The sequence below is a fragment of the Mus caroli genome, unplaced genomic scaffold (genome assembly GCF_978045245.1).
Source record: "Mus caroli unplaced genomic scaffold, Mus_caroli_1 scaffold_10, whole genome shotgun sequence".
NCBI classification, from domain to species: Eukaryota; Metazoa; Chordata; class Mammalia; order Rodentia; family Muridae; genus Mus; species Mus caroli.
Window position 1 is genome coordinate 57,162,229 of NW_028227265.1, and position 21,261 is coordinate 57,183,489.

The 21,261-nt window shown below is 46.1% G+C and overlaps 1 protein-coding gene across 9 annotated transcripts in view; it reads left to right on the top strand.

The window, feature by feature from the left end:
- Eps15l1 (epidermal growth factor receptor pathway substrate 15 like 1) overlaps nucleotides 1-21,261 on the top strand; it is an 83,895-nt gene that overhangs the window by 10,912 nt on the left and 51,722 nt on the right. For 8 of the 9 annotated variants that reach the window (XM_085843823.1, XM_085843821.1, XM_085843825.1 and 5 more), the window contains exons 2-7: nucleotides 10,513-10,554; nucleotides 10,978-11,067; nucleotides 11,693-11,740; nucleotides 16,051-16,146; nucleotides 17,147-17,209; nucleotides 21,136-21,261. In XM_085843823.1, the coding sequence (XP_085699949.1) occupies nucleotides 10,513-10,554; nucleotides 10,978-11,067; nucleotides 11,693-11,740; nucleotides 16,051-16,146; nucleotides 17,147-17,209; nucleotides 21,136-21,261 (465 nt within the window). Of the gene's footprint in view, nucleotides 1-8,455; nucleotides 8,549-10,512; nucleotides 10,555-10,977; nucleotides 11,068-11,692; nucleotides 11,741-16,050; nucleotides 16,147-17,146; nucleotides 17,210-21,135 lie in introns of all 9 variants that reach the window. The other variant, XM_085843822.1, reaches the window with a different exon arrangement.

A 21,261-nucleotide genomic window follows, 5' to 3' on the forward strand; every position in this document is an offset into this window, starting at 1 on the left:
TTTTGGGACTGGCCTCTTGTGCTCAGTCTCTGGTTGCTTAGTGTGGCCATAGTGTCTGTGTGGTGTTTTCTAGATTATCCTGTTATCCTATTGTATTTGTATGTGTTGTGCTTAAGTCTATGGTACATTTTCACTTTAATTTTTGTGTGTGCCTGAGTGTACGTAAATACATGTGTGTACTTACACATGTGGAGCCTGGGAGAGTAGTGTTGAGTGTTTCCTATTGCTCTCAACCTTGTCTTTAAAATTTTTAAATTTTGTGTCATATATGTGCTTGTCCACAAGACTGTCACAGTGTTCCTGTAGAGGTCAGAGGTTGGCTTCTACCTTGGAGGATTCAGCGGTCAAACTGAGGTTGTCAAGGCTTTGTGACAGGTATCCACTGGCTCAGCCTTATCTTTTGAGAATCTCTAGTTGGACCCAGGGCTCATTGATAGCTACAGTAGCTACCCTCTCAGCTCTGGGTCCCCACATCTCCTTACTAGAGTTACTGATGTTTTCAACCACACCAAACCTTTCTTTGTTTTCTTTTAAATGTGCCTGCTAGGGGTCTGAGTCAAGTTTCCATACGTGCACTGCAGGCACTTACCACAGAGCACCTTCTCAGTCTGGGACTATGCTCCCAGCACCCACTTCCCTGTCCCTTTCCCTCTGCCTTCCTCCTAGCTTGTTGAACTATATCTTGGCCTTTAAGTATGTTCTTTTGGAGGGGGGAGTGCCAAGCTAGCAATTCCCCTGCCTCAGCCTCTAAGGAATGGATTGCCCTCGAACTGTGTTTAATATGTTTCATCGGTGTCTGCTGAGTTGACTCTCTGGGAACCATGACTCTGTGGCTATGTAGGCTAATGACAGGGTGCTTTACACACCAGCTCATACTGTGAAGAGTGGAGGCCCTGGACAGCTGCAGCATTGTTTAGTTTGGGGGTTTTTAGCAGCTCCCTGCTCAGCAGTTGCCCCAGGGGCTTTTAGTTTCGGTTTCTCTGCTGGCTCCTGGCATCCAGCATCTTTGCACTCCCCGCACCCCCCCCCCCAACCCTGTCTGTGTATTTACTGGAACAGTTCTTGTGTGTTTTGCCACTCATTGGACAGTGCTATGTAGGAGGATGAGTATTCTGTAGACACCCTGACCCCTTTGTCTCCCACTGTTCTGTGAGCATTTGAATTCCGGCAGCTTGAGTTAGTCTTTCACTGTAGTATCAGGTCTAAGGACTCATTTTTATTTGTCACTTCAGTGCTGTGGATGGAACCTGGTACCGGGTATGCTCAGGAAGTATGGCTGATGGGAGCCTGGGTTATGGCATGCTCATTAAGCGTTGGAGATGAACCGGCCTGAATGTGCAGCCTAGGTTCTGTACATGAGCAGCAGGCACCCCAGCTTCTCTCTTCATCTATCCCTGAATCCTAAAGATTTTTCCTGAATGTTATATATATATATATATATATATATATATATATATATATATATATATATATATATTTGTTTGTTTGTTTTGGTTTGGGTTTTTTTGGTTTTTCGAGACAGGGTTTCTCTGTGTAGCCCTGGCTGTCCTGTCACTTTGTAGACCAGGCTGGCCTCGAACTCAGAAATCCGCCTGCCTCTGCCTCCTGAGTGCTGAGATTAAAGGCGTGTGCCACCACGCCCGGCATGTTTTATATTTTTACATTCTATACTGAATGAAGTCATGATCATTTGAGTTTTTACCTGTATCATTTATATATCACCAGTGTGTAATCTGCAGGCTGAGAGCCACTTTGTTCTGTGCTGCTCCAGCACTGTGCAGAAAACTCTCCTCCTTCCAGTTACAAGGCTACCTTCCCACTTCCAGCCTTTGAATCCGAGGCTCTTGGTGTGGCTTCTACTTCTTTAAAAAATATTACACTTATTTATGTTGGGGCACTATATTGTGTTCGTGGAGGTCAGAGGACAACTTGCCAAGAGGTAGGGGTCAAACTCAGGCCTCAGACTTGGGGGCAAGCACATTTAGCCACCGGGCCATCTTTCCTGCTCTGCTTTTATTAGACTCCATTGGAACAGGGCTAGAGGTGTAGCTCCGTGGTGGAGCCCTTGCCTAGCATGTACCAAACTCAAGGTTACACCTCTAGCATTGCAAACTTGGAGGTTGTCATTCAGGCATTGTGGTGCTGCCTGCCCACCTGCAATCCCAGTGCTTTGGAGGCTGAGGCAGGATGACTGCTGGGAGTTGAGGCAAGCCTGAGTTGCATAGTGAGTTCAAAGCCAGCCTTGGCTATATTTTGACATCTCAAAATGCCAAAAATAATAATGATAATAATGAGCAAACAGATGTTAGAGGGAGTGTCTCACAATTACATCTGGGCTCTGTTACGCTGCGTGGTATACACTTGTCTCCTGCCCATTATATCTCCTTGGTTAACCTGGCTGCAGAAAGCTGCACTCAGACACATTAGCCTTTCTTCCTCGTCTTTCTCTTCTTCTTTTTTTTTTTTTTTTTTCCGAGACAGGGTTTCTCTGTATAGCCCTGACTGTCCTGGAACTCACTTTGTAGACCAGGCTGGCCTTGACTCAGAAATCCACCTGCGTCGCCACCACACCCGGCGTCTTTCTCTTCTTCTGACTTGTTTATTTTTATTTGTGTGTGTTGGTTCCTGCATGAGTTTGTGTGAAATGTACATTCAGGTAGTACCTTTGGAGGTCAGAGGAGGTGTCAGTTCTCTGGAACTGAAATTGTAGGCATTTGTGAGCTGCCTGACTCAGGTCTTTGCAAGCTCAGTAAGTGCTCTTAACCACTAAGCCATCTCTTCAGCATCTTCCACCATTGATTCCTTAAAAAGGAATGGTTGGCTGGCAAGTTGGCTCAGTAGTTAAAACCTGTCAACTTTGAGTTCAGACCCCTGGATCCACAAGGTGGGAGACTATCCTGTTCTCTAATGGGAGGGCACACACATATACACAGTTTTTAATTAAAATAGAATTGCACACACTATTTATTTATTTATTTATTTGGCTTTTTGAGACAGGGTTTCTCTGTGTGTAGAGTACCTGGCTGTCCTAGAACTCTTTCTATAGGTGAGGCTGGCTTCAATCCGAGATCTGCCTGCCTCTGCCTCTTGAGCGTATTAAAGAAATGTGCCATCACTGCCCGGCTATTTTTAAAAAATTTTGGCGCACGCCTTTAATCCCAGCACTTGGGAGGCAGAGGCAGGCAGATTTCTGAGTTTGAGGACAGCCTGGTCTACAAAGTGAGTTCCAGGACAGCCAAGGCTACACAGAGAAACCCTGTCTCGAAAAACCAAAAATGGGCTGGAGAGATGGCTCAGTGGTTAAGAGCACCGACTGCTCTTCCGAAGGTCCTGAGTTCAAATCCCAGCAACCACATGGTGGCTCACAACCATCTGTAATGAGATCTGATGCCCTCTTCTGGTGCATCTGAAGACAGCTACAGTGTACTTAGATATAATAATAATAAATAAATCTTAAAAAAAAAAAAGAAAAACCCAAAATAAAAAATAAATTAAAAAAATTTTTAAACATTTTTTTAAAATTAAGAAGCTACTAAAGGTGCTTGCTGCCAAGCCTGTTGATTACCTACATGGTGGATGAGACCTGACTCTTAAAAGTTGCCTTTTGACACCTGGATGCACTGTGGCATACACATGCATAGGCATGTTATTTAGTTCTGCCTTTCTGTATCAGTCTGAGAATGATTCCCCAGTTAACAGAAGTCTGGCTGGAGTTCAGGGAAGTGGCTTAAGCCTGCACATCTGGGACACACAAGTTAGTATCTGCAGTTGCATTGTTTGACCTCCAGAGCAGGACTCAGAATTTGTTTGTATGCCTCTGCCAGCTCTGTTCCATGGCTGGTCTTGACTTTGCTGAGTAGACAGCAAGGCTGGCACCTCATTCTGTTCTATAATGCAGGCTACACATTGCTTTGCTCAAAACCCCAAGTGGGTTTTTTGAGCTCCACAATATAATATTTCTTTACAGGCATGACTCTGCAGGCAGTAAGTTGCACACCTGACCTTCTGGAACTGGCTTGCATGAAATACGCTAGGAAGCTTGCTTAGGGTATGTGTGCAAGGCTCCTGGGAACAGCTGAGTTCTGTGTTTAGATTTGAGCCTAATCCAGAAGATGGTGCTGTGTGATATGAAAAGTACCCATAACCTGAAAGAGCCCCAGGTAGGAAGCCCTGTTGGCTGGACACTTTACAGCCAGATGTTCTCCCAGCACAGCTGCAAGTGAGGAACGGTGTCCTCCTGACCTAGCAGTGTAGCCTGCCCTTCTTTATGGTCTATCTTGTTCCTCATTTTTGCCTTTATTTATTTGTTGAAATGCTGAGAATAAAACCTAGGACTGTGTCTGTGCAAATTGATGCTTTGCTAAGCCACAGGTCTGTTTCTTTGTTAATTTTAAAATAATTTTATTATAGTCGGGCGTGGTGGTGCACGCCTTTAATCCCAGTACCCGGGAGGCAGAGGCAGGCGGATTTCTGAGTTCGATGCCAGCCTGGTCTACAGAATGAGTTCCAGGTCAGCCAGGGCTACACAGAGAAACCCTGTCTCGAAAAACAAATAAAATAAAATAAAATAATAATAATAATTTTATTATTGTGGAGGAGGTAGAGCATGTGCCACATTGTCTGTGGCAGTCAGAGTGGGCATAATGTGTATGGCGGTCAGATGGCACAGTGTGTATATGAAGCCATCTCTTTTCTTCCATCTTTATGTAGGTTCTGGGATTGAAGCTAGGTCACCAGGTGTGATAGTTTGAATGCAAATGGCCCTCATAGACCATATATTTGATAGAATGGCACTATTTGAAAGAATTGTACAGATTAAAAGGTGTGGCCTTCAACCAAATAGCATACATGGGATGGTCCGAGGCCCCTGGCACATGTGTAGCAGAGAACTGCCTTGTCTGGCCTCAGTGGGAGAAGATGCGCCTAGTCCTGTAGAGACTGTAATTGCCTGGGGGAGCTCCCTTTTAGAGGGGGAGGGGAGGGGAGATGGGGTAAAGAACTCAACTCTGAGAGGGAGACTTAGGAGGGTGTCCAGACCCAGGGATAGTCGGACGGGAACCTGGAAGAGAACGGAGACAAGAAACACAAAAAACGACAGCAAGACAAGGTCCTGTTCAAGCTGACAAACTTTTATTTTCCCCACACAGGTTATATACTCATAGGAGCAGGAAGAGGGGTGGGGGTGGGGGGCGCTTTGTCTCTGGGTAATGCACCTGTTCCCAGGAACAGGATATTGACTGGGTGAACAGTTCAGCAGGAAGATCAGAACAGAATGGGTTGTTAGGCACCTATCCTATCCACAAGATTTATTGCTATTTGTTCTCGGCTGACTTGAGCAGGATCTGTGTCTATTTGTACTCAGCTGGGCTGCTACTTTCCCACAGAGGCCAAGACTTTCCAAGTAAGCACTTATGGCTGACTAGGCAGTTAACATTCAAAGAGGGTCGCTCCCAACAGGAGGATGCAACATTTGGAATATAAATAAATAAAGTAATTAATTAAAAATGTAATAAAAAAGAGGCGTGGCCTTGTTAGAGGAGGTATGTCACTGGGGGGTGAGTTTTGAGGTTTCAAAAGTCCAAGCCAAGCCCTGAGTGTCTGTCTCTCTCTGCTTACAGATCATATACGGCTACAGCCTCTGCTTGTGTACTGCCATGCTCCTGCTATGATGATAATGGACTAAGCTTCTGAAACAAAAAACCCTTTTGCTATGGTCCTGGTATTTTATTACAGCAATAGAACAGTGACTTAAGACACCAAACTCGCAAGATGTCTTAGTCATTGGGCCATCTTGCCAGCCCAGGTTTTTTGTTGTTTTTATTTTTTCAAGATAGGGTGTCACTATGTAGCCCTGGCTGTTCTGGAACTCAACCTTGTAGACCAGGCTGGCCTCAAAAACTGCTTTTCTAGTGCTAGGTTAGTGTGCACCACCATTGCCCCCAGTTTTAAAAAAAAACAAAAAACATTTTTTGAAACAGGTTCTTATATAGCTGAGGTTGGCCTTAGACTTACTATCTAACCAGTAATGACCTTTACCTTTCTGTCCTGCCTACCTCTCCTGAGTGCTGGGATTATTTATGTGGTTGTAGAGGTGGAGCCAGGCTTTGTGCACACCAGGCAAGCACTCTGCTAGCTGAGCTACATCATCAACTCTGTTAATTTTTGTGTGTTTCTGAGGCAGGGTCTTACCATGTAGCTCAGGTTGAAAGAGCCCACCATAGCTGCAGGTCATTGCATGACGAATTTCTCTGTTACTTTCTGCTTGTCCCTACTGCAAAGAGCTGGGATGACAAGACTGGCACTCACACCTCTGCAGGCCATTTTCTAGGTCATGTCTGGGTGTCCGTGCAGGACTTCAGACTGTGCCTTCTTCCTGTACCAAGGGCAGTTTGTGCTCCCTGGGGAAACAGCAGGCTATACCTGTTTTCTTTTTTTTTTTTTAAGATATATTTACTTATTTTATGTATATAAGTACCCTGTTGCTTCAGACACACCAGAAGAGGGTATCAGATCCCATTACAGATGGTTGTGAGCCACCATGTGGTTACTGGGAATTGAACTCAGGACCTCTGGAAGAGCAGTCAGTGCTCTTAACCTCTGAGCCATCTCTCCAGCCCCTATACCTGTTTTCAAGTGGCTTTGTATGTTCAGTCTCTGGCCACTGGCTGCTTTGGTTTTATAAAGTATACTATTGTGGAAACCCAAGAAAGTATTTTCTCAGGTCACAAGCCCATGTAACTGCCCAGCTCTGCCACACCTGGGCTCTCTTTGCAGCAAGTTAGGTTGGAATGAAGGCCTCCTAGCCTGGGGCTCCTGTAAGTCCCAGCACTCGCTGTCTGCATGGGAAAAGGTCCATTGTCCTACCAATAAACAGGAGGTAGCATATTGTCTGCCCTGTAGTGTTGCCCTATAGGATGACTGAATGAGGAGCTCAAGGCCAGGCATGGTGGCATATGTAATATGTACCAGTAATCCCAGCCTTAGGGAGCAGAGGCAGAGCTTGCTGAGAATTTGAGATCAGCCCAAGCTAAGTTTCAAGTGCTAGATACACACCAAGAAGTCTTTGTCTGAAAACACAGTCTTCAGATGAAAGTGCTGGATGCAAAACACTGAGTGAGCAGTGAGCAGTGAGGAGAGTGGCCTCTCACAGGAGGGTGAGATGGTTTTAGGTATTCCAGGGTACCTGAGACTGCCCTTGTCCTGATCCTCCTCTCTTGAGGAAAGTATTGGGATGACAGGCATGTGCTACTGTGTTTCACGGTGGTCTATTTATTAGGAGAATGGATTATACATACTTTTGTCATTTACATTCTTTCTTTTGTGTCTTTTCACTCCTGCTACCTGTTGAAAGCTATAGAGCTCCTAGAATCCCCCAGTGAGAGGCTGGGGACATAGCTTAGGTAGCGCTGGCCTAGCATGTATAAGGCCCAGGATCAATCCTGAGTACTATAGAACACAAAATAAGCGCTCCTCAAAGATTCAAAACTGTAAACAAAACAACAAAGCCACTGTGCCTGGGTGTGGTGTGGACAGTGTAGCAGAGCTGTCAGGACAGATGGCATTGGGCATCTCCTTCCTTCCACTGTGTATGCTGCTCTGGCTGGTTCAAGGGCTGCCTCTTCTCTCACAGAAGGGGTGCTGGGATTATAGCTGCCCTTAACATATGCTTTGGAGGTCCTAACTCAGGCTCTCTTGCTTGCCTCCTCAGCATCTCCTCAGCCCCAGAGGTCCAAGATCTATCTATAACTGAAGCTCAGTTTCAGCTGAGCATGTAGGAAGTAGATATAGCAGGAGGGTGTGGAGGCTTGTATGGAGCCTGCTCTTGGCCACGCGCTTGCCAGGGTTGGAGCTGCTGGAATGTGATCTCTAGACCACATTCCACTAGACCACTCCAAGGGGATATTGCCATTTTCTCCAGAGCTGTGGTGTTTTGAAGTTTCTTCAACAGCAGTGTGCAAAATTGCTCCATGTTCTCTCCCTGCCATCTCACCTAGCTGAAGGAAAAGTGAAGGGACCTCGAAGACCTGCATGCTATTTTTTTTTTTAACATTTATTTATTATATGTAAGTACACTGTAGCTGTCTTCAGACACCCCAGAAGAGGGCATCAGATCTCATGATGGATGGTTGTGAGCCATCATGTAGTTGCTGGGATTTGAACTCAGGACCTCTGGAAGAGCAGTCCGTGCTCTTAACCGCTGAGCCATCTCTTCAGCCCCGTATGCTATGGTTTAAGAAGAAAGTGTGGTGTCCTGACTGTCATGGGCTGTGGCCATCTTCATGCCCTGAAGCCTCTTGCCCTCAAAGCCTTGTCCTTTGGTCCCTAGACTTATGTGGGTAGTGTCAAATGTGGGCAAACAGAGGGCTCTGTCTTTGTATGGGAGTTCAACATGGGGACCACAGACTGTATCATGAGCTAGCTGCTACTGCAGTTTCTGTTCATACCTGTTTCACAGATTGGCCAAGGCTGTAGACTGAGGCTTGGATGGTGTCACAGTGAACACTTAGGCAGCCTGCAGCTGTGACTTCACTGACCCCAGGAAGCAATGGTATGAAAGGAAGCATGGTTCATATCTGATGTTTACTCTGTTTCCTCATCTGTGTTCACAGCACTCTACTCCCCTGCCCCTAGGCTCCTTCTTAGGATGCAGTCAGTCCCAGGGTTGGAACAGATTTGAGTGGGCCTGGCTGTGGCAGCCTTTCTGAATGTTGGGCCTTGTTTCTCTTGATTGTGGATCTGGCAGTTCTGCTTGGTTTTAGGTTTTGTCTTTAGACATGGACCATCAGTATCATAGGCAGGCCAGGCTAAGGAAGTGTGTATTTGTTTTTAAAGACAGTCTGGCTGGACGTGGTGGTGCACGCCTTTAATCCCAGGCAGAGGCAGGTGGATTTCTGAGTCCGAGGCCAGCCTGGTCTACAGAGTGAGTTCCAGGACAGCCAGGGCTACACAGAGAAACCCTGTCTCGAAAACCAAAAAAAAAAAAAAAAAAAGACAGTCTCATTATGTTTGGCCCTAGATAGCCTGGAAATCACTGTGTAGACCAGCCTGGCCTCAGACTCATAGAGATCCTCCTGTCTCTGCCTCCTGAGTTCTAGGACTTGAAGACATGCTCCACAGACCTTAAGCAAGTGTTGATAAACCTCTCATAATGACTCAGAAGGACCCTCCATCCCCCACAGCTGTGTGGACTGCACCCTTCTCCTCCATCCCCCCACACCTGGCATCTGTCGGCATCTGTCTCCATCTCCCTTGCAGCTGTGTGGATGGCACCCTCTAAGCCTAAGCTCACTCTTTTCACTCAGCCCTGGTGTGTTTTGTGATGGGTTCCCAAGGCTGGTCTATTGATCAAGAACAGATTTTCTCCTGTAAGCTCTGGTGGTTGGGATGGCCAAGCAGGATACCCACATTTAGGCAGGCAGACAGAGTGGGCAGGACACATCCTCCCTTGGGAAATCACTTCCAGGGTGATAGCAGCCTGAAGCTTCAGGTTATGGGGCCCCTGGCTGAACTGGAAGGTGCCCCTTCCCCCACTGCTCACTGGTGTTGGTGCTCCCTGCATCTGTACTTCAGTCTTCCAAAAGCCCCAACAAAGAAAGCTCTTTCATATAGTGGCTTGGTTGTTTACCTGCTTTAGTTTTTTGTTTGAGACTTGGTAGCACTAAATACCCCCAGCTGTCCTGACTCCTCCCTTGGCTACCCCTCCCCCCAGGACTGGAGACCACACTGTTGCTTAGTAGCTATGCACTGCACTTCCCCACTGAGGAGGCTTCCTCCCCCAGATGACTCCTTCCTCCTTATAGAGGTGCCCTGTTGAGGCCAGTGAGGGAGGTAATGGGATAAGTGGGAACCTGTGAACTGAAGCTTGGAATGAGCCAGACACATTCTGGCTGATTGTGGGGTGTCCTTGGGCCTCCTGCACATTGGGAGTGGTTGCTTTCAGCACAAGGCTGTGTGTCCTGGAAGACCCCTGCAGCGTGAGTCTATGTACTGTCTGCTGTTAGGCAGCTGTTAGGGAGCCTGAAAACAGCCAAATGCATGCTGGTGACCCAGGATCACATACTGACACTTGCCCAACACATGGGGCTTGGAAGGAAGCAAAGAAAGGGGGCCTTTCTTCTGCCATTGCCTATCCTATGTGAGCCCTCTGTTCTGGGGATGCGGGGTGCACACATTCTTACTAGAACCGGGGCATATTTTGGTGATGGCAAAACATTGTGTATTGTCACCTCCACTTAAGGCTAAGGCAAGAGATCACTTGGCTTGAGGCTGGGTGTGGCAGTTCTTTCCTGTATATCAGTATTTGAGAGCCTGAAGCTAGAGGATCACTAGGACTTTAAGGCCAGCCAGGGCTATCTAGCAGTGCCTTGTCCCAACAAAAATGAAACAAAACAGAAAAGACCATCCTAGATAGTACCTGAAGAGAAAAAGGCCAGGGTGGGAGGGTGCTTCTTTGTTGGCAGGCCATACATATGTCTGCTTGTGAGCACTTTGTGACTCTTCTGTTTTGTTTAGATTCCCAGTGGAAATCCGTTATACGAGTCTTATTACAAGCAGGTATGTCTAAGTGTTATCTTCTTTTTCTTTTCTGTGTAGGTGTATGTGTTCACCTGTACTATAGCATGCCTGTAGAGGTCGGGGACAACTCGTAGGGTCAGCTTTCTCCTTTAACCATGTGGGTCCCAGGGATCAAACTCAGGCCGTCAGGCTTGGTGGCAGGCACCTTTGCCAACTGACCATTTCTCCAGCCCATCATTGCCTTTATATATGTTGTGTATGTATGTACTCCTGTGTGCATGTATGTGTTGGTGTTGTGGGCAAAATGCAGAGCCTCTTACATGCAGAACAGCTCAGCCACTGAGTTGCACCTAGCCACATATCTTTGTTGAAGTTGGGCGTGCTTTTAAAGCAGCTTTCTGTGAGTACACATGGAGATGTTATTTCTAAGTGGATGTGTCAACTCTTGCTGTCCCTTTGCAGGTGGACCCTGCCTACACAGGGAGAGTTGGGGCAAGCGAGGCTGCGCTGTTTCTGAAGAAATCGGGGCTCTCAGACATCATCCTGGGGAAGGTAGGGAAGATGAAGCATGGCTTCCTGCATCCTTGGAATGAAAGCAGCTATGCAGATCTTCTTTGGGGCAGGACCAGGACATCCAAGCCTCTTAGCTGTAACTGGTGGGTGTGAAGGCAGGTCTGGATGAAGCTGTTAGATATGACCTTCCTTGCCTATCCTCACACTTGGGAGGATAAGACAGAAGGATGGAGTACATAGTATGACCTGTCTTTGCAAAGATAAACCAAAGCCACAATGCCAGGTATAGGGAATGCTCCTTTAATCCCAGCACTCTGGAGGCAGAGGGTGATAGATTCCTTGAGTTTGAGACTAGCCTGGTCAGTCTCAGGTGGTAGTCACCTTCAAGGCATAGGCAGCAGACCAGAACAGAGGGCTTTTGGTGTCTTGATAGCTATAGGTTCATGTTGCTGTGGAGTGATCTAAATAGGCACCTTCACCCTGGGAGCTAAGTGGGCACAGGGTATTATTTGAGCCCTACCACCAAATAACCCTGGCCTGGCAGGGCAGGGCTGTTGGCTATTGGTCCCAGTGCCCATGACAGAGAAGTGGTTGATATGACTCCTGTTCTGTGTATTGTTGGTGAGCAGTACTCACACTCACAGGCACTTTTGTGTTTCCACAGATATGGGACTTGGCAGACCCCGAAGGTAAAGGGTTCTTGGACAAACAGGTATATATGCACACGTGGATCAGGGAAGGGGATGGGAACCCCTGAGGCTGGACTAGTTGTATGTTTCTTCCACTGTCTGCTATCATCCACACATAGCTGCCAGGCTCAAGTGAGGAGTTCTCACTGTGGAATGCAGGTCTTTAAGTACACCTAGGCCCCTGACTCAGTGGCATGCCTTTGACTGTCTTGTACCTGTATTAGTTTCTTTACCTGTTGCTATAGTAAATTGCCTAGACAGAAGCAACTTGGGGAAAGGGTACCTGTAGCTCACAGTTCCAGATACAACCTACTGCAAGTGTGTGTGTGTGTGTGTGTGTGTTGGGGCAGTCAAGGCTGTAGGAACCTGAAGCAGCTGATCCCATCCAGTCAGGAGCAAGTAATAAATGCATCAAACCAGTGCTCAGCTGCTTTTTCCTGTTCCCTCAGTCCAGGCCTATCCCAGGGGTGATGTGGCCATATGCAGGTTGGCTTCCTCATCTCAGGCAACCCAGGAAAACTCCTCATAAGCCGGCCTGTTTGAAACAGCCCTCCAATTGAGACTTTTATCCTAGGTAGCTCCCATTGTGCCAGGTAGACTAAGCTAAACATTATCAGGAGAGAGAGAGCAGGTTCAGCTGTTACATAGTTCAGGTCCCAGCACTCATATTTGTCAGCTTAAGCATCTGCAATTCCAGTCTCAAAGAATCGATGCCCTCTTCTGACCACTCAGAACATACACACACACACACACACACTCACCTTTAAACAAAACCAAAACTGTAAATGATTAAAACATTTTAAAGAATTAAGATAATTAAAATGAATTGTACCTGATATGGTGGTACACACCTTTAATCCCAACAGTCAGTCAGCGGAGGCAGATGAATGGATCTCTGTGAGCATCAGGCCAGCCAGGGCTACACAGTGAGACTGTCTCAAAACAAACAAACATACACACACCCGACACACGCACAACACGGGATGATGACACAGCAACACAGAAATGTGTGTGTATGCATGCATGTGGCCCGTATATGAGTACACTGTAGCTGTTACAGATGGTTGTGAGCCTTCATGTGGTTGTTGGGTATTGAATTTAGGACCTTTGCTCGCTCTGGTCAACCCCACTCACTCCAGTCAGCTCTACTGGCTCAGGCCCAAAGATTTATTTATTGTTATAAATAAGTACACTGTAGCTGTCTTCAGACTCATCAGAAGAGGGTGTCAGAGCTCATTAAGGGTGGTTGTGAGCCACCATGTAGTTGCTGGAATTTGAACTCAGGACCTTCAGAACAGTCAGTGCTCTTACACACTGAGCCATCTCGCCAGCCCTTCGAGACTTAATTCTTTTTTTCTTTTTTTTTTTTAAAGATTTATTTATTTATTTGTTATATGTAAGTACACTGCAGCTGTCTTCAGACACCCCAGAAGAGGGAGTCAGATCTTGTCACAGATGGTTGTGAGCCACCATATGGGATTTGAACTTGGGACCTTTAGAAGGTCAATCAGTGCTCTTAACCACTGAGCCATCTCTCCAGCCCCCGAGACTTAATTCTTTTTTTTTTTTTTTTTTTTTTTTTTTGGTTTTTCGAGACAGGGTTTCTCTGTGTAGCCCTGGCTGTCCTGGCACTCACTTTGTAGACCAGGCTGGCCTCGAACTCAGAAATCCGCCTGCCTCTGCCTCCCGAGTGCTGGGATTAAAGGCGTGCGCCACTACGCCCGGCTGAGACTTAATTCTTAACTAGAGAGTTCCTGTGTTAAATTCCTAGCAACCAAATGGTGGCTCATACCATCTATGATGGAATCTGATGCCTTCTTCTGATATGCAGGTGTGTGTGCAGACAGAACACCCATACATTAAAAAAAAATAGATTAAAAAACACAGCAAAACTAACTAAAAAGAAAAAGTAGGTCAGCAAGACAATTCCTCTGGTGAAGGTGTTTGCTGTCATGCCCAACAACAACCTGAATTCAATCCCTAGACCCACATGGTAGAAAGAGAGAGCTAAATTCCCCAAGCTCTCAGATTTTTACATGCACACTGGATGCACATGAACCTTCCTTCCTAGTAAATACATGCAGTTTCATCTCAAAAAAAAGAAAAAGTTGTTTAAATCCAATACCCTGGGCTGTAGTACTGCTTTGGAGGAAAGTTCTTGCTTGGAATTCCTAGGCTACATCCTACTCCTGGCCCCACAGAAACAGAAAACAAAATAGGATAGGTGTGTTTGATCCATCAGTCATTATGAGTGTATGACTGCTCCAGCGTTTCCTGATCTAGAAGCTCATTATCTCTGGGAAAGTCCCTTTTCTTGGACCTCTTCAGTGCTCAGGACTTACCAATGGCCACCGGCTGTGGTTCTTCAGTCAGCACAGTGGAACTGAGAACCTTATGGACTGCCTGCCTTATGGTGTTTGTCTTAGTCAGGGTTTCTATTCCTGCACAAACATCATGACCAAGAAGCAAGTTGGGGAGGAAAGGGTTTATTCGGCTTACACTTCCATGCTGCTGTTCATCACCAAAGGAAGTCAGGACTGGAACTCAGACAGGTCAGGGAGCAGGAGCTGATACAGAGGCCATGGAGGGATGTTCTTTACTGGCTTGCCTCCCCTGGCTTGCTCAGCCTACTCTCTTATAGAACCCAAGACTACCAGCCCAGGGATGGTCCCACCCACAAGGGGCCTTTCCCCCTTGATCACTAATTGAGAAAATGCCTTACAGTTAGATCTCATGGAGGCATTTCCTCAACTACAGCTCCTTTCTCTGTGATAACTCCAGCTGTGTCAAGTTGACACAAAAATAGCCAGTACAATTGACCCCTTGTCAACTTGACACACAAACACATCACTAGTAAGTCTCAACCCTTACATTCTTATTCATCCCCAAGATCTAAATAACTTTAAAAGTCCCACAGTCTTTACATATTCTTAAAATTTCAATCTCTTTAAAATATCCATCTCTTTTAAAATCCAAAGTCTTTTTACAATTAAAAGTCTCTTAACTGTGGGCTCCACTAAAACAGTTTCTTCCTTCAAGAGGGAAAATATCAGGGCACAGTCACAATCAAAGCAAAAATCAATCTCCAACCGTCCAACGTCTGGGATCCAACTCACGATCTTCTGGGCTCCTCCAAGGGCTTGGGTCACTTCTCCAGCCATGCCCTTTGTAGCACACATGTCGTCCTCTGGGCTCCAGATGCCTGTACTCCACTGCTGCTGCTGCTCTTGGTGGTCATCTCGTGGTACTGGCATCTCCAAAACACTGCGTGACCCCTTCAGTCCTGGGCCTTCAATTACAACTGAGGCTGCACCTTCACCAATGGCCTTCCATGGCCTCTCACAGTGCCGAGCCTCAGCTGCTCTGCATGACCCCTTCATGCTTTCAAAACCAGTACCACCTGGGTGACCCTTACACATTACCAAGTCCTGCTGCAGAAGGAGTACAACCTTGCCTATTTCTGGAACACAGCCTCTTTGTGCTTTCAGAAAACACTTCCCAGAAGATGTCACCTCAACGATGCTGGTCTCTTCTTAATCACCGCTAATTTCTTAGCTCCAGCTAACCAGCATCAATAGTCCCAGTAATGCAAAGTTTTTGCTTTAGTAGTTCTGGTATCTTGTTAATCACAGCTGATTCTTCAGCCCCAGCTAACCAGAACTACAAAATCTTCACAATAAAAACAGCAATGGCCCTGAAGAGAGTCTTTAATTTTCCCTCTGAAATTTCACAAACCAGGCCTCCATCTTCTGCACTGTTCTCAGCATTATCTTCCAAGCTCCTACACAACATCTGACAGAGCTCTTAACAACGAATGGATCTTCAAGCCCAAAGTTCCAAAGTCCTTCCACAGTCCTCCCCAAAACATGGTCAGGTTGTCACAGGAATACCCCACTCCTGGTACCAATTTGTCTTAGTCAGGGTTTCTATTCCTGCACAAACATCATGACCAAGAAGCAAGTTGGGGAGGAAAGAGTTTATTCGACTTACACTTCCATGCTGCTGTTCATCACCAAAGGAAGTCAGGACTGGAACTCAGACAGGTCAGGGAGCAGGAGCTGATACAGAGGCCATGGAGGGATGTTCTTTACTGGCTTGCCTCCCCTGGCTTGCTCAGCCTACTCTCTTATAGAACCCAAGACTACCAGCCCAGGGATGGTCCCACCCACAAGGGGCCTTTCCCCCTTGATCACTAATTGAGAAAATGCCTTACAGTTAGATCTCATGGAGGCATTTCCTCAACTACAGCTCCTTTCTCTGTGATAACTCCAGCTGTGTCAAGTTGACACAAAAATAGCCAGTACAGTGTTGAAGCCTCTTTTTGGGTTTACAGGGTTTCTATGTTGCACTGCGACTGGTGGCCTGTGCACAGAGTGGCCATGAAGTCACCTTGAGCAGTCTGAGCCTCACCATGCCACCACCAAAATTTGTGAGTACTCCTGGTACTGTGTGTGTATGTGTGTGTGTGTGTGCGTACGTGCATACATGTGAGTGACGGCTCCATGTTTTCTCTTGTCTTTACTGTGTTTTAGTCAAGGTGAAATGCACATAAAAGTTTCCATTTTAAAATGTACAGTTTATTATGAACTAACCAGTACCCTGGAGCTCTTGTCTCTAGCTGCATTTGTATCAAAAGATGGCCTAGTCGGCCATCATTGGAAAGAGAGGCCCATTGGACTTGCCAACTTTATATGCCCCAGTACAGGGGAATGCCAGGGCCAAAAAGTGGGAATGGGTGGGTAGGGAAGTGGGGGGGGGTAGTGTATTGGGGACTTTTTGGATAGCATTGGAAATGTAATTGAGGAAAATACTTAATAAAAAAAAATTAATAAAAAAAAATTTCACAGTTCACCTAGGTTCACACACCCTTAATGTCAGCACTTGGGAGGCAGACAAATCTCTGAGTTGGAGGCCAGCCTGGTCTACAGAGTGAGTTCTAGGACACAGTGAGATCCTGACTCAAGAACAAAAACAAAATAAATAAATAAAATAGAGTGCACAGTTAGGTGACAGTGTTGTGCACCATCATCCTGAGTCCTGGTTCTCACCTCCTAAAAGGAAGGCCCTGGACCATACCTTAATCTTTGATTCTCTATCACCCAGTCCTTGGCAGCCACCCATTATCTTTCTGTGTAGATTTGTCTTTGGGGGACATTTCTCTTAATGGAGTCATACAGGATATGATCGCCTTGTACGTGGCATTTTCCCTCAGCCTGGATCAGGCTATTGTTATTGCTATGACCAAGGATACAGCTCATTTGTCCACCTTTGGCTGTTTAGAGCCTTGCATAACTAAACGATCATAAATCTGTGTGCATACCTTGGCTCACACCTGGGAGGGAAGCTGTGGGATCATAGGTCATCCCCATTTGGTGGCCTTCCCATTTTGGAATAAGATCCTTTTGGTCACATGTGCCTTTTTTCCTCAGCATGATACCAGCAGCCCACTGATGGCCACACAGTCATCTGCAGAGACCCACTGGGCTGTGCGGGTAAGTGAACAGGGACAAGCCATTTGTACTATTCAGAATGTTCTGGAATACATTTGCCTTTTTATGTCTCCACAGTATTGAAGGATCATATCTGTGTTTTGATTTTGTTAGTTTTTCTTTCTTTTTCCAATTTTTTATTAGGTATTTTCCTCATTTACATTTCAAATGCTATCCCCTATACCTCCCCGCTCCCCTACCCACCCAGATTTTATTCGTTTTTGGGTTTTTTTTTTTTTCCTTTGGTTTTTCGAGACAGGGTTTCTCTGTGTAGCCCTGGCTGTCCTGGAACTCACTCTGTCCTGGAACCCACGCCCGGCTGATTTTATTAGTTTTTAAGAATTTATTTTATTTAAATTATTTGTCTACCTATGGTGGGTCTTTGTGCTCTTGGGGACCAGAAGTGGTGGGATTCACTGCAGCTGGTTGTTGGGAACTGCACTTGGATGCTCTTAACCTCTGAGCCATCTCTCCATCTCTTTAATTTTTGATTTTTTTCTTATTGAGAAAGGGTCTCATATCACTCAGACTGATGTCAAACTCAGACTATAACTGAAGCTGCTCTTGACTGCTGACCCTCTGCTTCTACCTCTCCAGTACAGAGAAAATAGCTATGCCTAAACGTGACTTGGAAAATCGCTTCTCCAGTCTCTGTACTACATCTCGCAGCTGAGTCTTAGAACAAGGAGCTAAGGATTTGAGGTTGCAGTTGAATCCCTGAGCTCTCAGCAAGCATTTGAGGCTGTGTTGCTTGTATTGGTTCTTCCGAGTAGACAGGAGACACCCAACTCAGGCAGTCTTCCAGCCACTCTTTCCTCTCTGAGGTGTCCACTGATCTGCAAAAACCCTTGCTCAGCACCTAAGGTGTTCTCTTCCATGCATAATGTGATGTGGTCTTGCCTCTAAGGAAGGAAAATTAGCAAATAAGCATGGTGGCTGTTTTAGTCACTGTCCAGTTGGTAATGAAGAAGCACGGCGACCTCAGCAAATCTTTTCTTTTCTTTTTTTTAAAGATTTATTTATTTCATGTATGTGGGTATACTATTACTGTCTTCAGAAGGTGACATTGGATACCCATTAGAGATGGTTGTGTGAAATTGTGCTGGGAATTGAACTCAGGACCTGTGGAAGAGCAGTCAGTGCTCTTAACTGCTGGACCATCTCTCCAGTCTGACCTCAGCTATTCTTATAAATGAAAGCATTTAATTGGGGCTGACTTATACTTTCAGAGATTTAGCCCATTATTATCATGGTGGGAAGCATGTCTCTTCTGAGATTCATGCAATCTCTTTAACTGTAATCCTCTATAAAACCAAAATGAGAACATAGATCTCATTTTACCAGCATACAATGGCACGGGATGTACATCACCTTTCCAAAAGGAAAGAAAAGGAACATATCGAGGAAATACTGGACAAAAGCAAGCCTGAAAACCATCAGGGCAGAGTCCAAACTCTGCATCCATGTCTGATATCAAAGTGCTTTTTAGTGCTCTAATCAGTCCTGCTTTGGTTCCTACAGCAAGTTTCTTTCTCGTGGGCTGATTCTACTCTCTGTTGAAACTATATCCCATGTCTCTGGCATCTGCAACATTTTGAGGTCTCTAAGGCAATCCAAGCTTCACTTTCACACAATGGTTTCTGTGGGCTTCATGTAGGGACACCCCCTACTACCTGCCAGGCCTCAGTGGCTTTCCATAGTCGTGGAGGGAGATTCTATAACCCCTTTCTTGTATCTTTTCCTCTAAAGCCATAATCACATAGCCAAAGCTGCCAAGTTCTGCTTCTTTTTTTTTTTTTTTTTTTTTTTTTTTGGTTTTTCGAGACAGGGTTTCTCTGTGTAGCCCTGGCTGTCCTGGAACTCACTTTGTAGACCAGGCTGGCCTCGAACTCAGAAATCCGCCTGCCTCTGCCTCCCAAGTGCTGGGATTAAAGGCGTGCGCCACCACGCCCGGCCCCCAAGTTCTGCTTCTTAACCTGGGCTGGAACATGGCCTCCTCATTCAGTTACATCTTAAGCAGCTTTCTGTTTTTGATGGTTTCCTTCACTGCCTAAGCTTGGTTGTCCTGGAATTTTCTCTGTAGTCCAGGCTGGTCTTGAACTCAGAGATGTGCCTGCCCCTGCCTCTGAGTGCTGGGATTATGGGCAGCACTACCATGCCTAACTCTAAACTTTTTTAAAATTTCTTTTCAGAAGTTAGAAGCTTAACTGGGTGAGGTCTTGCCCTTTAGGTCTTGGTAGGCACTAGACTCTGCTCCATCACACTGCTTGCAACTTTTCTCCTCGGGCTCTACCTTTTGTATTTTTCCTTGCTCAGCTTGCTCTTTTTTTATGATAGATGATATCTCTGGGAGGCCTGCCCTTTCTGAAGGGAAATGGAGCAGGAGTGGATGGGGATGGGGGAAGGATTAGAATGAGAAGGGGGAGAGGAAACTGCATGGACATGTAATATATAAGAGTTTAAAAAAAAAAACAAAAAACCACACCAGGATAGAGTCAATAATACTAGGCTGCCCTGGCATCTCCTCTGCCAACCCTGTTAATCCCAAACTCTTTAATTTAGCTTCAGGCAAATTTTTCAGAGAAGGGCCACTTTTTTTTTTTTTGGTCACATTATTACTCTTTTTCCACAGTTCAAATTACCCTCAGCACTGTCTTCTATGCTCCTACTAGGATGATCCATTAATCCCCCACTTTAATCATTCTACTACTTTCCTAATCCAAAGTTCACATGCAGCAATAAGCAGCATGGTGAGGACTTCACAGTAGTATCCCAGTTCCTGATACCAACTTCTGTCTCAGTCGCTGTTTTATCACAGTGGCCCGGGCTTGACATCCCAACACTTGGGAACTTGAGGATGGAGGACAGATCACATGTTCAAGACCAGCATGGGTCATGTAGGGAAGAACCTGTCTCAAAAACAAAAAAAGATGGGCTGGCGAGATGGCTCAGTGAATAGAAGTGCTGGCTGCCAAGTGTGGTGATCCTGGAATCCACATAGTGGAAGGAGAGAGCTGTCCTCTGATTGCCACACAAGTACCATGGTGTGGGTGCTCCCACTTAAATGTGTATAAGTAAGTTAAAACTAGAGATACATGACTATAAAACCTGTGACTCCTGAGCCAGAGTTGAACTACAAGTATGGGCTGTGGATGCTCTCAGAATGGCAGTAGCCCCACCCCCATGGTTCATGTTCTCCCTTTTTTCTTGATCCTGTTAGGTATCTCTTGGACAGCTTTGAGCTTCTCAGGCAAGGGCTTCGCCACCAAGCTACATCCTTAGTCCGTTAGTTTGTTTTTCTGAGACAGGGTCTCATGTATTCAAACTTGCTGTGCAGCCAAGAATGATCTTGAACTCCTAGTCCTCCTGCTTCCACCTTGAATTGAGTGCTGGAATTGCAGGTGAATTACACGTGCTGCAGATGGAGTCCAGGGCTCTTTGTGCATGCTTCATGAGCACTCTACCCACCAAGCCACAGCACCAGCACTCTTTTCCAAACCCTTTTTTTGGGGGGGTGGTGAGATTGGCACTCAAACCTTTACTGTGTTGAGCCCCATCACAGCTTGTGTTTGCAATATGAAAAGCAAAATGTTGGCACTGAGATTTACATCTGAGACAGGATCTCCCCATATAACAGGCTGGCTTCAAGCCCGCCATCTTCCTAGCTCTGTCTTGGTGCTGGAATGAGAGGCTGTGCCATTGGTTCCACTAGAGGCTGACTTTGATCATGCTCACTCCAGAGGGAAACATCACCCTGCTGGCCTCTGCTCCCCTTCACCCCCAGACTCAAAGTGCCAGGGAGCTGTTCCTCCCAAGCCATAAATTAAATTCTCCCTGGAAACCCAGCCATCTTGCTCTCACCAAGTAGGCAGACCTGGCTATGGATCCACGCTGCTTGTTCTTACTCAGTCTGGCTTCTTTCCTGGTAGGTGGAGGAGAAGGCAAAGTTTGATGGCATCTTTGAAAGCCTTCTACCAGTCAATGGGCTACTCTCTGGAGACAAGGTCAAGCCGGTCCTCATGAACTCGAAACTACCTCTGGATGTGCTGGGCAGG